We start from the raw sequence: 14095 nt of genomic DNA, 5'->3' as shown, positions 1-14095 counted from the left end.
AACAGGCTAGACGTAGGAAGGGAGGGACCGTTTTTGTCCAAGGATTCCCTGAAGTCAGTACAACTTAATCTAACTGAAGGTGACCCGTGTGGACCGCCAACTCCGTACCCCGTGCATGTGTGTGGGTCAGGTAATTCATTAGAAAGGCTCATCAAGGTGAAGGACGAAGAGCCTCTCTGTCTCTTTCCTGCTTGTTTGGTTATCCCATCCATGTAACCGCCGTGCGTGTGTGACGGGGGGCTTTCCATACAGGATTTCTGATGCCATTACCCCAGGTTTACGGGTACACAGAGCGCGACTCAGAGATGTCTGTGGCCTGTCCCACGGCCACGTGGTTAGGAAACGGAGAGGGGCGGCAGGCTCACGTGCTGGCCCTCAGGCTCTTTGCCTTGACGTCATGCTTTCTCAGAGATCAGCTCGGAGAATCCCTTTCTGGGACGTACAAGCAAAATTGTTCAGTGTCCTTGACCCATTCCTGGTCAGAAAAATTTTGAATTTGCACTTCAGTGCCATTGTGCTTTTCTGAGCATTTTCCTTCTATGACAGAAGAGACTGCATGCGTTTAAGCATAGACACTAAGGCAGCTGCGATGGGGCGGGGGGGGGGGGGGGGGGGGGGGCCTTACCCGTCAAGCGAAGGTCAGCTCAGGTTTAAGGCTTCGGGAAGCCTAATCAGTAGGAACAGCGAGCACTTGAGACTCTCTGGGCCAGTTAATAGTAAAAACCAAAAACCACAACATCGTTCTCAGAATCCTCACCGCAATCTATTGGCTTTGATGAGAACGTTCTTATTCTAGACTCTCAAGGAACTTTGGGTTGGTTGGCTTGGTCGGGTCACGGAGAACTGAAATGCACCTGCAGAATTTCCTGACTGAGTGCCCTGTTTTTCCCTTTCTCCAGGTCTATCATTAGCAGAAGATTTTTCTGCATAGTCGGCACGCTGTACCTCTACCGCTGTATCACAATGTATGTAACCACACTCCCGGTGCCCGGTATGCATTTCAACTGCTCTCCGAAGGTAATCTTTGCTCACTGTGATTTTTCTTGTGTTTTCTGTCTGTCCTCCGGCCCAGGGGTCCTTTGACTAAGGCCGAAGGTGGAAGTTTCTTCAGAGTGTAGTCAAGGCCCCCCCGCCCGTGTCTGGGAAGGTTACTGAGCAGTATGGCCCGGTGCCCACCCCCTCCCCCCTTCCCCACATCTCCAGGCCCCGCCAGTGCGCCCCAGCTGGGAGCATATGTGGTCTGGTGAGTGCGCTGGAGGCGGTTAAGCCGCGTGTGTGGGTGTAGCTCTTTGCTTTTCCTGCCAAACTTTTAAAATACCATTCGCTCCCTTGACACAGATCCAAGAGCTCGTATATGCTTTTTTCCCCTCTCTTAGGTGGAAGGTTCGGCCTCCAGTGATATTTTTTCCTTCTTTCTACTAATCCCTGTGGTGGTCATCTCTAACGGCAGAGCAGGAGACGCTGTCCCCTCGTGCCCTCCACCCACCCGAACGAGGTCACCGCTCCCCAGAGGCGCGTGTGGCCCTATCGATCTCTCTGGTGGCACAGAGACCTTTCGCTGACGTAAACCGTTCCTCTCTTACCGTCTCTGTTTTTCCACCCGGTTCACAAAATAACTTTTACCTTGCAATGCTTCCAACTAGGGAGGTCACTGGAGCTTTTGAAATAATTAGCAGAAGATGGAGTTGTAAAAATGTTGGCTTGCAGCAAAGCTGTCAAGCAGTAAGGAGAGGCTGGCGTCCTCGGTGAGGCTGGGAGAAAATACGGGGTGCTCCGATGTGTTTGGAATGATTCTTTTTGCATCGCGCTGATGTTGGTAAAACACCCATGTCCTTTGAGCTCCCTCCCCTTCTATAAAGTTTCTTCTTTCCAGAAGAGAGAGTTTCTCTGCTGGAACCATGAAAGAGAGCTGCAAAACGTATTGGATTTTTGAAGCGGAGTCTTTATCGTTTGAAGGTTTGGACCCCGTTAAGTTACGTGCTTACTTACCGGTCTCCCTTCTAAGACTCAGGCGTGTGCTCAGGAGGGTGGCTGGTCCCCTGCTTCTCTCTTCCTCTGGTTCACTTCAGACTCCTCACCCTGGAGAAGCCGCCACAAAGATCAAGTGGTCCCAGCTTCCGCTCGTCCCTCACAGCAGCCCCACCGCCCTCCCCCTTCCACCTCGTCCCCTCTTCCTCCCAGGAAGCCAGCCTCCCTTCTGCGGCCTCTGAAAACTGAGTGCCTGCCTGGGACTGCCGGGCTGTAGGAAATATGTTCTCCGCGAGGCTCCAGTGATGCGCGTGGACTCCGGGGGGGAGGCTGGCGATCAGCCGTGTGTTCTCAGTAGTAGGCTGACAGTTGAGATGTATGTGCCTAAGTTGAGTTCGGCTTCTTAAAAAAAGTCTGCACGTCGGGAAGCGTTTCCAGCGGGGAGTGGGGTGCGCTCATTGAGGTAGATGGGAAGTCTGGCCGGGCCCACGGACCGGATCGGCCGTGAAGGACTGTGCCGTGCGGCCACCCCCCCTGCCCTGGCTCCCGCTCTGTTTCTCCTTACGGCCTCTCTCTGCCATCGCGCCCAGGCCGGCCGGCCCACGCCCGGGGCCCATTGGCACTCACGGCCTGCCTGAGTCATCGGCAAATCCAGCCAAGGTCCTGAGGCTATAAAGAGTTGTGGCTTTTCTTGGTAAAAACAAGAGGTCACAGCAGGAACTGTGCCAAAAAACAAAACCTCAGACGTGCCTCTGGTTTATGGTGTTGCCAGAAATCCCGAGCGGGGCCGTCCCTCGTGATGGTCATTTGGAAATTGGGAGTTTTTAAATAAAAGAACGTGGGAGGGGATGAAACGTGAGTACAGCTTAGCAAAAAAAGTGAGCACAATTAGTTACAATGTGTTAAATCTAATTCCTTCTTTTGTAGAGCAGGCTCGTGGAAGAAAGGATTCAGAAAATAATTTTTATTCTAAAACCGTTCATACGCATCTCCCAGGGCAGAGAACCTCATGTGTGGAAGCTGTACGTGCCCAACCCCCCAGACGCCGTGATTATCAAGAGTGGCTACGTTAGCTTCATCTCGTTTTATTTTGACGTATTTAAAAAATTAAAAGTATATGTGTATTTTTTTAAATGTTTTTTATTTAGTTTTGAGAGGGAGAGAGAGGGAGAGAGAGAGGCAAAGCTCGAGTGGGGGAGGGGCAGAGAGAGAGAGAGGGAGACACAGAATCGGAAGCGGGGTCCAGGCTCCGAGCCGTCAGTGCAGAGCTGGACGTGGGGCTCGAACTTGGGAACGGCGAGATCATGACCTGAGCTGAAGTCGGACGCTTAACCGACTGAGCCACCCAGGCACCCCTTGAGGTATTTTAAAACAGACCCCAGGTAATGCCATTTCATGGCTATCTACTTTAGTATGCATCTGAAATTTTTGGACATTTTATTGATAACTTTCATGCTGTTGGTGTAGTGAACACAATCAACTGTCATTCCTCGGTATCAGCAGTTCCCAGTTCGTAGACCCATCTTGGTTGTCTTAAAAATGCCTTTAAAAACATCAGTTTGGGGGCGCCTGGGTGGCTCAGTTGGTTAAGCAGCCGACTTCAGCTCAGGTCATGATCTCGTGGTCCGTGGGTTCGAGCCCCGCGTCGGGCTCTGTGCTGACAGCTCAGAGCCTGGAGCCTGTTTCAGATTCTGTATCTCCCTCTCTCTGACCCTCCCTCGTTCATGCTCTGTCTCTCTCTGTCTCAAAAATAAATAAATGTTAAAAAAAAAATTTAAAAAAAAAAATCAGTTTGTACAAGTTACAGGAGCCAACTTCCTTACATTTAGTTGATCTGTCTCTTAAGTCTCCAATTCTAGGGCAGTACTCTCTCCTTTCTCCCTTTTTTCTTGTTTGAAGCCCATTAGTAACCCATGGAGATCAGACAGGCTATTCCGTGGGGTATCCCACGTTCTGGATTTATCCGGTTTTTCCTTTGTAGTGTCGATTAGCCTTTTTCTCTCCTCCATTTTTTCTCTAAATAGAAAGTTGGCTCTGGAGACTTGATTCCAGTTCAGTTGTGACTCCGTCGGCAGGAATGGTCCCCAGGAACAAGGGAATGGTTTCTGATGCTGGACAGAAGAGTCGGGGAGGCCACGGAGGCCGGGGCTGCCCCTGGCATGGCGGGCCAAGCTCGAGAAATCGAGTGACCAGTTGAGGACTAGAACGGTGTCAGAAGGGGGAGAAGGGGTGCTAGAGGGGGACCCTGGACATTAGCTTTGCTGCTGCAGAGCCCTGCCCACGGCTAATCAGCCAGGATTGAAAGGAGCCTCAGGAAGTCACCCCGCCCTCCATAGCCTCGCCTGCAGAACAGCCTCCCCCTGACCCGTTGCACAGAGAGGGAGCTTCTCACCCCATAAAAGGACAAACCGACCGAGTAACGAGTAGTGGGAACAACTGAGGTCAGAGTCAGGACGGTCTCACACAGCCGCTTCCCAGCCAGGGCAGTTGCGTTGACCTTCTCAGTTCCCCAGTTTCCTTAGTGGCCGCACAGCACTAGTGACACTTTCTGGGTCTGTCTGAAGGAGCTCGGGGGAGACGGCAGCACGTAGGGCTCAGTCGACGGAAAACGCCAAAGGCAGGGTATGCTTCAACCCTACGCCCTCCCCCGTCCGGCGAACGTTCGCGTCACGGGCCGGCCTGCGTCGCACGCCTCCAGGGGCCGGTGAGCGTGGGGGGGCAGAGGTGCCTGTGTGGACAGCGCCTCGGCCCCCTGGTGCAAGCCCGCACCCGCGTGGTCCCTGTGCAGAGTGCTGCAGCGGCTGGTGCTTGGCCGTCCCCCGGAGGGAGGGCAGGAGGGCGCGCGGGTCGTACCCCTGGGCAAAAACCTGACGTGGGGAATGAGGGTTTCACAGGCCCCTTGGGTCTTCCCACTGGGATAGTTATGCGTGAGGCGCTTGGGAGACCCCTGAGTGGTACGGGGCCAAGGTTGGGTGAGCACGGGAGCCGTCACGTTCTGCATGCGGGCACATGAAAAGGCCCGAGACAGGGCGGGAAGTAGAGCCTCCAGAGGGGAGAGCTCCCCACGTGACCCCTTTCCCAGCCTGTCGGTTGGTGGCCCTCGCACGGTGTCCCGGCGTCATTCAGCTGCGTGGGACGAGTTGGGCCGTAGAAGACGCTTTGTGTGTGACGTCGTCTGGCGGTTCTGCCGTCATGTTGGGAGTCCTAACGCCGGTGCCCAGGACGCGGGGCTTCCAGGGGGAAGGGCCCGGCAGGCTCGCGGCAGGCACTCAGTACGCTCATCTCCTGGCCGTGTGCTCGGCACTCGGCAGGACCGTGACGGGCGTGTGCGGTGACCAGGGCAGGAAGGATGGCGGCCTCCGTCAGTGCTCCCGCCACAGAGCTGAGTCCCCCTGGGGACGTGCAGAGGGGAGTCGCGGTGTGCAGCTGCTCGATGAGGATCTCCTGGGACGCACGTGTCCTGTGGCGTAGCGGACACCAGCCGGTCACGCCGTCGGCCCTGTTACCGTCATCAGAGCTTTTCTGCCAGGAGCGTGTGAACCAACCAGAACACAGCCTCCTGCCTCTTGTTCCCGCTGTTTCAGATCCGGTTTTAAAAAAGAAAACGCAACGGCAAATATTTGCGAATACTGTGGTGTCCTTAGCTTTCCGTATGAACGTTGGCTCTGACCGTCGGGGCAAAGGAAGACCCGCCCCGGGCCCCAGGTTCGCGCACAGCCCACGGCTGACGGAGGAGGTACCGTGGGCTGTTTTCAGCTCTCTCGCCAGTCACCCTGTGAGGGAATCCATGGCTCAGATCACGTTGAGGTGCATGCTGGGCTCTGCTGTGTGGTCTCCGTGGTGACCTTGGAACAGAGAGAGTCACGGTCACATGGCAGCAAGGGCGCTCGGCTGGCCGGTGCCGTGATCTGACACGGCGTCTTAGTGACGTGGTTCTCCTCAGGCGCAAAGTTGAGTTTTCTTCCCTGCACCCCCGCCCCCGTGCATTTGAACGTGGCCCGCCGTTGGACAGGCTGTGTTTGGGTGGCAGCGGGGGTTCGCTGTTTTGCGGTCAGGACACAACAGCCTCCGTGCTCTCTCCTGCCCGCCTCCCAGAATCGAGAAAGGTCCAAGCTCCTGCAGCCCGAGGTTGAGCCGTGGAGGCCCCGCTCCCACCCTGGGGGGACCTCGTGGCCTCTTCTGGTGCTTTCTCAGGTGGCTGCCCCGTGGCAGGCGGCCCTGCACGCCCGCCGATCCCAGGTTGTGACGAGGTCCCGCAGGCCTTGTCGGCCGTGAGAACACGGCCTGCGTCCCTTACCAAAGTAGCTTCGTGTCCTGTTGTGGAATCGTGTGGGATTTAATTTGTCAGTGCGCGATTTCACCTCATTTTCTGCTTGCCGCCCTGTTTCTTACCGTCGTCACCGTGACCCCCCCTTTCTGTGTTCATTCTCACTTTTAACTATTTCTCACAGGTAATTTCCAGACCCTTCCCTATCCCAAGGCTCTTCCTCTGTCTGCCTCCAATGCTCTCTTCCTTTTTCAGGGACAAAAAAAAAAAAAAAAAAAAAAAATAGAAATGCACTGGATTGTTTTCTCTCCTAAAAAGATTATTTTTTTCCATTTTAAAGAAACTACACATTTATTGTAGATACACTAAAAATAATACAGGAAGAGGAAAGTTTTTACAATCACTCAGAGCCCTGTTTAGTGTTAATGTTTCCGTATGTTTATTAGTCCTTTATGCATCGTTGTCTTACGTATTTCTCATCTTGCTTTCTGTGTAGTTATTCCCATTTCCTTATAGTTTACCTTTGATATGTGCAGTTTTACGTCATTTTATAAGCCTTAGAGTTTCTGCGTGGTTTTATTTAAGGGACATCCCCAGAGAGCCCCCAGATTGTGAGGCAGGGAGATTGTTTCCTGAACAAGCATTTCTAGAGCACCTGCCCTGTGTGGGGTGAGATTTGAGGATACACAGATCGATACCACAGGGGCCCCCATGGGCACCCAGGTTCCCCTGAGTCACCCGGCAGATCGCCGTCACCTGCCTATGGTGCCCGCAGAAGGTAGTATACTCTACTGGGTGTCGGCCGTCCCGGCCAGGTCTCAAAGGGTGAGGAGTTTATCAGGTGGGGTTGAGCCACGGGGAAGTACAGAGGAGGCCTGGGGAAGGGGGGTGACCCTGGGTGTGGGCCCCAGTGGCAAGTGGCCAGGGATGAAGCCGGAGAGGCGCGGTGGGCAGACTTGAGGGGTCTTGTCACCCTTCTGAGGAGCCAGGCTGCAGGGGAAGGCATAGCAGGAGTGAGAGGTGGTCACCTGTGCCCCTTCGAGGGACCCTCCAGCTGTCTGGGAGGGAGGGGGGACAGAGGACTTGCCCAGGTGCTGGATGCCGGGCCCCTGTCCTGAACACCCTGTCGTTTGGCACCCCCGGGGTGTGAGGGAGTTACAGTTGATTCAGAGCTGCCCCCCCCCCCCCCCCGCTGTCTCCCAGTTACTGTCGGTCTTTAGTGACGGGGCAGGGAGTCTGGCCACGTCTCAGGTCGTGAGGGAGGCGATGAGGCCGTGTTGCCACTATGGCCTGATTTAGAGGTGAGGTGGAGAGGGAGGGCTGTGTTTGGGGGACACTGGGAAGGTGACAGGTTTTCCACGTGGCAGCAGCTGTCTAGAGTAAGCAGGTCACCAGGCTCAGAGAACTCAGTAGGCACCCCAGGGAGACCCACAGGTGGTGGCAGATGGGTCTCCAGGAAGCATTTTCCACTGTGTCAGAGTAGGGGCAGATGGACAAATGGACTTGTGTCCTGAGGGAAGGGCTGCCCGGCCACCGCAGGCCAGGGCGTCCCATTGAGAAGCCATACTCCCTGCTGGAGAGGTTCCCGCTGGCTGTGTTTGAGATAATTATAGTATCACAATGAAATAATGACAGTAGTTGATTATAATACATTAGGGCAAAAAAAGCTTTTAAGAATTGAGGGAGAAAAAGGTAAAAGAAATACTAGAAAATCACCATTTGTGACGACTACAGTAGTAATTCAAGCAGGAGCCATTATTGGTGCTAAGGCCATTAGGTGAAAGGTTGAGGGCATGATACATGATACTTAGCTAATTTAGAAAAGAACACAAACTGCTTATTAATTATAAAGGGGCAGAGGTGTGTATTTGGTGGAGAAATCCGGCAGGCACTCCTGTAGCCAAGTGATCAAACCGGTCACGGGACAAATGATGAGAGATGCTTGTCGCTATGGTGTGCAGAGAAGGGCCTGCCATTTCTGTAATATTCCTGCCAATAACATTTCACCTGGACTTGAACATAAACAATCAGATAAACCCAAATTGAGGGACATTCTGTAAAGAAACGAGGCTGGACTCTTCAGAAATATCAGCGCCATAAAAACAAAGACCGAGAAACTAGCAGACTGGGAGAAATTAAGACTGTGACAAGTGTCCTCACTGTGCATTCTCTGATCAGACCCTTGGCTGGGGCATAAGAGCTGTGAAGGGCATTCCAGAGATGTCTTAACTGGGACCATACTGCCTCGTTGTTAAAAGTTAGGAGTGTGACAATGGAGGAACACGTCCTAGCATATTCAGTTTGTCCTCAACTGGTCCAGGAAAAAGAGGGAGAATGGAGCAAGGGTGGCAGCACATCGATGATGGAGGAGGCTAAGCACAGAGTCTGTGGGTGTTTATCAGACACACAATTCCCAAGGATAGTGGCTCAACTTAGGATTTTCTGATTTTACAGTGATACAGTAAACGCATTTTCCACTTAACATTTTTCAACTCACTGTGGGTTTATTAGGAGGCAGTACAGTCGAGGAAGACCTGTACTGTCCTTTAGATTTAGGGATTTTCCTAATAAACATCTGAGGGAATTTGCTTATAAATTTTTGCTTCATGAACAAGTGAGGCTAAAGGATCGCTCAACACTAAAAGCAAATGTACTTTTGTTAAAGGGTGATTAGTGCTTTGCTGAAATACTGGATTTATTTAATGTAACAAATAAGAAAATGGGAAATCTGGAGCCAGCCTTTTTTTAAGATTTTGTGAAGCTTTGGTAAGTCTCCTTTACTAGAGGTCATAAAAAAAATACAGAAGTTTTTAGGGGGAGGAAGGGAGGCTGGTTGCGCATTCCGTGTTTTATTGATGATAATTAGAGAGACCGTGCCCCCACAAAATAAAAAAAAAAAAAGAAAGAAAAGAAAACAACCCGCATAGTATTAGAATGGATGGATACACTTGACAATGGAGAGGTGCAGAGAGCCAGATCCTTCAGACCTTAAGGGGGGGAAACGTCTTTTTAGAAGTTGCACGAATGTGTTCTAAGAGGACGTGCAGTGAAATCTCTCCACATCAGTGGAGGTGGATGCGGTATTTGTGGGTGAAACGAAGTCTTCCCAGGAATGAAGCAGTTACCACGTGGAGAAGGGTTCAGAAAAGTGCCTTGTGACCACGGACGAGAGTCGGTGAGGGCCGCGTGGACAGCCACCCCGATCTGGATTGCTGGGTGCCGGGGTGGGGTTCTCCCCGAAGGACATGGTTGTTGCCATGCTGCTCGAAGTTTGGACGCACTTTATAACGGAGCAGGCACTTGTAGCAGACCTCCCCTCACCTTGGCCGGGGGGTGCCGCGGGCGAAGAAGTATCATTCTTGCCGTCTTCCAGACGAGAGAACGCTGAGGCCGCATTGGGCAGAGTGTCCGTCCAGAGCCCCCCGGACGCCGGACCCCGACCCGGGGCTTGTGCTCCTGTGCGGGCAGACTCAGAGACATTGGGAGCACCCCTCCGGCACAGCCCAGCCCTGCAGGGCGAGGAAAGTTAAGGACAGGTGGGAAACACCTTGTTAGAGAAGGCGGAAAACGTGCCCTTGGCTTGTGAACGATTTCCACGAGAACAACTTTTATAGAAACAGGGAAGTTTGATTTAAATGGAAAAAAAAAAAAAACCCACTTATGGAAAGTGGCTCTTTAGCGAGTACTCCTGTGCACCTGCCTGGAAATGACGTGCGTAAAGTGGGCTGGATTTCGTGAGAACCGCCACCACAGCCTGGAGATGCTCTGGAGCCTTTGTCATCTGGGGAGGCGTTGGGGACAACAGCAGGCCGTCTGTAGGGACCCAGGGGCAAGCTCGCTTAGGGAGGGGAGAGGTGGGATCTGAGCCCAGACGACTCAGTGGGTGAAACAGAGAAACAGCCTGTGAAATGGGCGTCACAGCCTCTGCAGCAACCACCCCCCAGGCCGCTGAGGATACGACCGGATCGTTAATGGGGAAACTCGGTGGAAAAGTTGGAGTCTCCGTCCCCACGAAAGCTAACGTTTTCGTTCACAGAATCACCCTGTCACCACTCCCTATTTCCTGCCCGCCCAAGTAGCAGTAGGACGGTGTGAGAAATCGTGCGGGGCGGCAGTACGGAATCACAAGAACCGTTCACCCGACCCGCAGGCACACCACCTCTCCCGCGAAGGACGCCGTCATGACTCCTGCTAGTTCTTACGGACGCGTCATTGGTCGGGAGGGCTGCCCCGCCGGGTGACACGCAGGGGGCGCGGAGTCTTGGCGTTTCGGGCTCCGTCATCAGGGAGAGAAGCTGAGGGAAGCCGCAGTGTGGAGCGTGTGTTTCTCAGCTGCAGGTGCTCGGGCGTGATAGGCATGCCGCCAGCCCATCCGTGCCTCGATGCCTGCTTCCCTAGCGGGTGTGTCTGTGGTCTGGGGGCTCAGAGCGGCCTTCTCGGCTTGTGGCAGAGGAGAGTGACGTTTCTGTTTGGCGGGGAGATTGTTCTTCAGCAAATAACAAAAATTTATTTGCCCTGATCTTAGTAGGTAGATTCATTGAATGAATGAATGAATGAATGAGTAATTTGAGAGCTACCTGGCTGCATGGCTTTGCAGTGGGGCATGATCACAGGACGTGACCTCTGAACATCTGGACAGGAGGAGGCTGCTGGAGGAAACGTTACTCCGCGTGTACCCAGGTCCTGGCTTATGCAAAGCTGGGGGGACCGGCGGTGTGCAGGGGGCCTGCAGTGCCTCGGACAGTGGCAGATGGGGTCCCAGGACTTGGGTCCCCTCCCCAGCTCCAACACTGAGCAGCCGGCGGATGGGACCAGCCGGGCCGATTTTCCAGGGCTTCTGCAGGGCGAAGCCTCGGTGAGGGGCAAGGATTATACTCAGTAGCATTTCCACTCCCGTCGCCTTGCAGCCATTCGTCAGGGTTAGAGCGGAGCCATTGGATGAGTCAGCGTTATTTGGTGAGCTCGGTTCCGGGTGTGCCCTCTCAGGCCAGTAGGGGGTGAGTGTCCCTGCTCTTCAGATGCAGCAAAGGGAAGAGGCAAGTGCTTTAGACCATGTGCAAACCGGGTGATGGTGAACAAATTCTCATCCACGCGCTCTGGTACTCAGCCCTGAAAACTTGGGGAAGCCTGCTTTCTAATAGCCAGGGGCTCACTGGTTTCTAACTGTACTAGATTAGTCTGCGTCATTAGGAAGCCTCTCCCGCCTCCTCCTGCTCGCGGTTTCTTCCTGTGCCTTGTTATTGCTTAAGCGATTTGGGCCAGTTTACTTCTTAGCCATTCATCAGATGCTGAAGAAAATTGCTCTATTTTCACTGAAAACTGACTTTTCTGTGTCCCTAAGAGACGATAATTCGCAGAGTGAATTACTACAGCTTTGTAGCGTCTACTGAGAAAGTGATTGGTGTGAATGTCCCCCCAAAATATCTCTGCTTTCAGAAATGAACATTCAACAGCCTCCTGTTGTGGGGGGCGGGGTACTTCTCCAGCGACAGTGGGGTGAGCGCAGTCCATGCTCTTTCCCACCGACTGCAAGTAAGAAACACCCCGCAGAATGTTCGCAGCAGCTTTTTGAGGGTGCCGCAGGAGGGGGGCAGGCAGATTGGGGAATGAAACTAAAGTAAGCATGAGAGAGAAGACCAGAGTTCCTGTCTTTTCCTCTTCTTTAGTCTCTTCCCGTATGTTCTGCCTGCACTCGAAGGCCGCCGAGATCCCACAACTGGAGACTTCCAAGAGAATTCCTCTCTTTCTAGCCCAAGGGGCGGGGACTTCTAGAAGTCCCTTTGGGACAGAGACTGGGAGAAACCCTGCCAGCTTCCACTGAAACCCTGCTGACGTGTAGTTTGTACATTCTACGTGTTCTCTGTGCTTGTTTTTAAAAAAATACAGTTGATTATGCCAAATGTTTTTTCCTCGATAAGAGACGATGTCTATGATACAAACTTACTACACAGGCATTATAAACTGATTTCGTTCATCATTTGTTACGCAGTCGTAGCCCAAGTCAACGCATTTGAATCACTGTGGTGTGAGTCTAACCAGTCGCCTCAGATGGTGGTTCAGTAGGTTTGAGAATCATTTTATAGGGACTCCCGCCAGCCTGGGCTTCCAGTAGCAAGCAAGCAGTTATTTAATAACAATTCCTGGTTAGATTGTTTCCACTCTGTTCCTTTTATACTAATATCATAGTGGGAGAGTTCTACCTAAAGCGTTCATTCCCGTCTGGGATCATTTCTTTGCGGCAGGCTCTGAGACTCCGTGTAAACGAGTCCCGGGCGATGCTGTTTGGATTGCCGGTCAATATCGATGATGATTTTTACAGAATTTTGTCGATTGTCATAACGATGATGCTCCCCAAGTGGTAGGTGAGGAAGTGGAGGGTTAGACTGGTCCGGCCTCCTCGGATCACCCAGCTAAGTGGCAGAGCCCAGTCTGCCCACCACCCCTCCCGGCTGGCAGGTGCATTGGGCTCACCCCCCCCTCACCCAGCCGCTGGGCCTGCCCCGCAAGCCCCAGCCCTGCTTCCGCTTCCCTCAGCTTTGCTAACTTGATACGGGAGCAAAGTTTGTATCTGTTTGTTTGGCAGTCTCCATGCCTCCCGCTGGTCATATCCTTTGTCCTCTGATACATTTTGTCTCCCACGGTGGTGTTATTTACTTGGTTCATATGGTCAGTTTCCGTGAAAAAGATGTTAGCTGGTTTCTGCTCCGGTTGTTATGCAACATGTCTTTTACTTTGTTTGCTTTTTTTTTTTTTTTAACATAATTAAAATTTTTATGTGGCCATAGCCATCCACCTTCTTTTCCTGTTTCCCACTAAGCTTGAAGAGACCGCCCCTCCCAGAGGTTTGACAGCCATGGAAAGAGATTTTTTTAAAAGAAAGCTTAGGTGTTTTAAGGGCACTTGGAAGAGATGCAGCATTAATCTTCAGCTATTTTTTTTCTCGATGCTGTGTTTACCTGGTAATGTCTCCCTCCTCCCCACGCGTACAGGTTCCCCACAAATATTTTCGTGCTAAAACGGGAGGGCAAATTACAGGGTGGTGGTGCCTGAGAATAGGATTTCTAGTGTAAAAAACACAGTTTTTGGAAAGACGATCTGAAATGGAATAAAATGAAAAGCTACCCAGGCTTTTGTTGCCATAAGTTTCCTCTTTATACTATGCATTGTTATGGCAGAACTGGACCCAACTTTCCATTTAAATCTTTTGAAAAATTTCTATCGTGTTTATTACATATGTGCAATTTAAAAAAAAACAAACAAAAAAAAAAAAACGGGCACCTGGGTGGCTCAGTTAAGCATCCGACTTCAGCTCAGGTCATGATCTCACAGTTCATGAGTTTGAGCCCCACGTCGGGCTCTATGCTGACAGCTCAGAGCCTGGAGCCTGCTTTGGATTCTGAGTCTCCCTCTTTCTCTCTGCCCCGCCCTCGTACTCTCTCTCTTTTTCCAAGAATAAGTAGACATTTTAAAAATGTTTTTAAACAAAATGGTTCTGTAGAATCTTTAACGACACACCGTAGCCACCCATCCCCCTGAACCCTGACCAACTCCAGCCCACGTTCCTAACTGCTTTCAACAATTTTAACTGAAGCTGGTGGTGCTTACCTTCATAGCTTTTTACTTTTCACAGGTGTGTGTGTGTGTGTGTGTGTGTGTGTGTGTGTGTGTGTGTGTGTGTGTGTGTGTGTGTGTTACCCTGCGGTCTGTAAGGGACACGGCAGTTCCGTTTCTCTGTTTTTCTGATTATTGACCTCCTACGGGAAGGCTGGAGGGAGGGTCCACGGTGCCCCAGCCCCACCCCCCCCCCCTGGTGGGCGGTCCTGCTTCCTGTCCCCTCTTCCCTGTCCGGGTCTGGATTTC

At 52.3% G+C, this 14095-nt stretch overlaps 1 protein-coding gene across 6 annotated transcripts in view; it reads left to right on the top strand.

The window, feature by feature from the left end:
* Window positions 1-14095, top strand: part of SGMS1 (sphingomyelin synthase 1) — a 286818-nt gene that overhangs the window by 264457 nt on the left and 8266 nt on the right. For 5 of the 6 annotated variants that reach the window (XM_086679503.1, XM_086679502.1, XM_086679504.1 and 2 more), the window contains one exon: window positions 900-1017. In XM_086679503.1, the coding sequence (XP_086535629.1) occupies window positions 900-1017 (118 nt within the window). Of the gene's footprint in view, window positions 1-899; window positions 1018-2895; window positions 6525-14095 lie in introns of those variants that run through there. The other variant, XM_086679507.1, reaches the window with a different exon arrangement.

This window comes from Puma concolor, chromosome D2 (genome assembly GCF_028749965.1).
Source record: "Puma concolor isolate L17-30 chromosome D2, mPumCon1.1.hap2, whole genome shotgun sequence".
NCBI lineage: Eukaryota > Metazoa > Chordata > Mammalia > Carnivora > Felidae > Puma > Puma concolor.
This window is presented reverse-complemented; position numbering and strand designations above follow the sequence as displayed.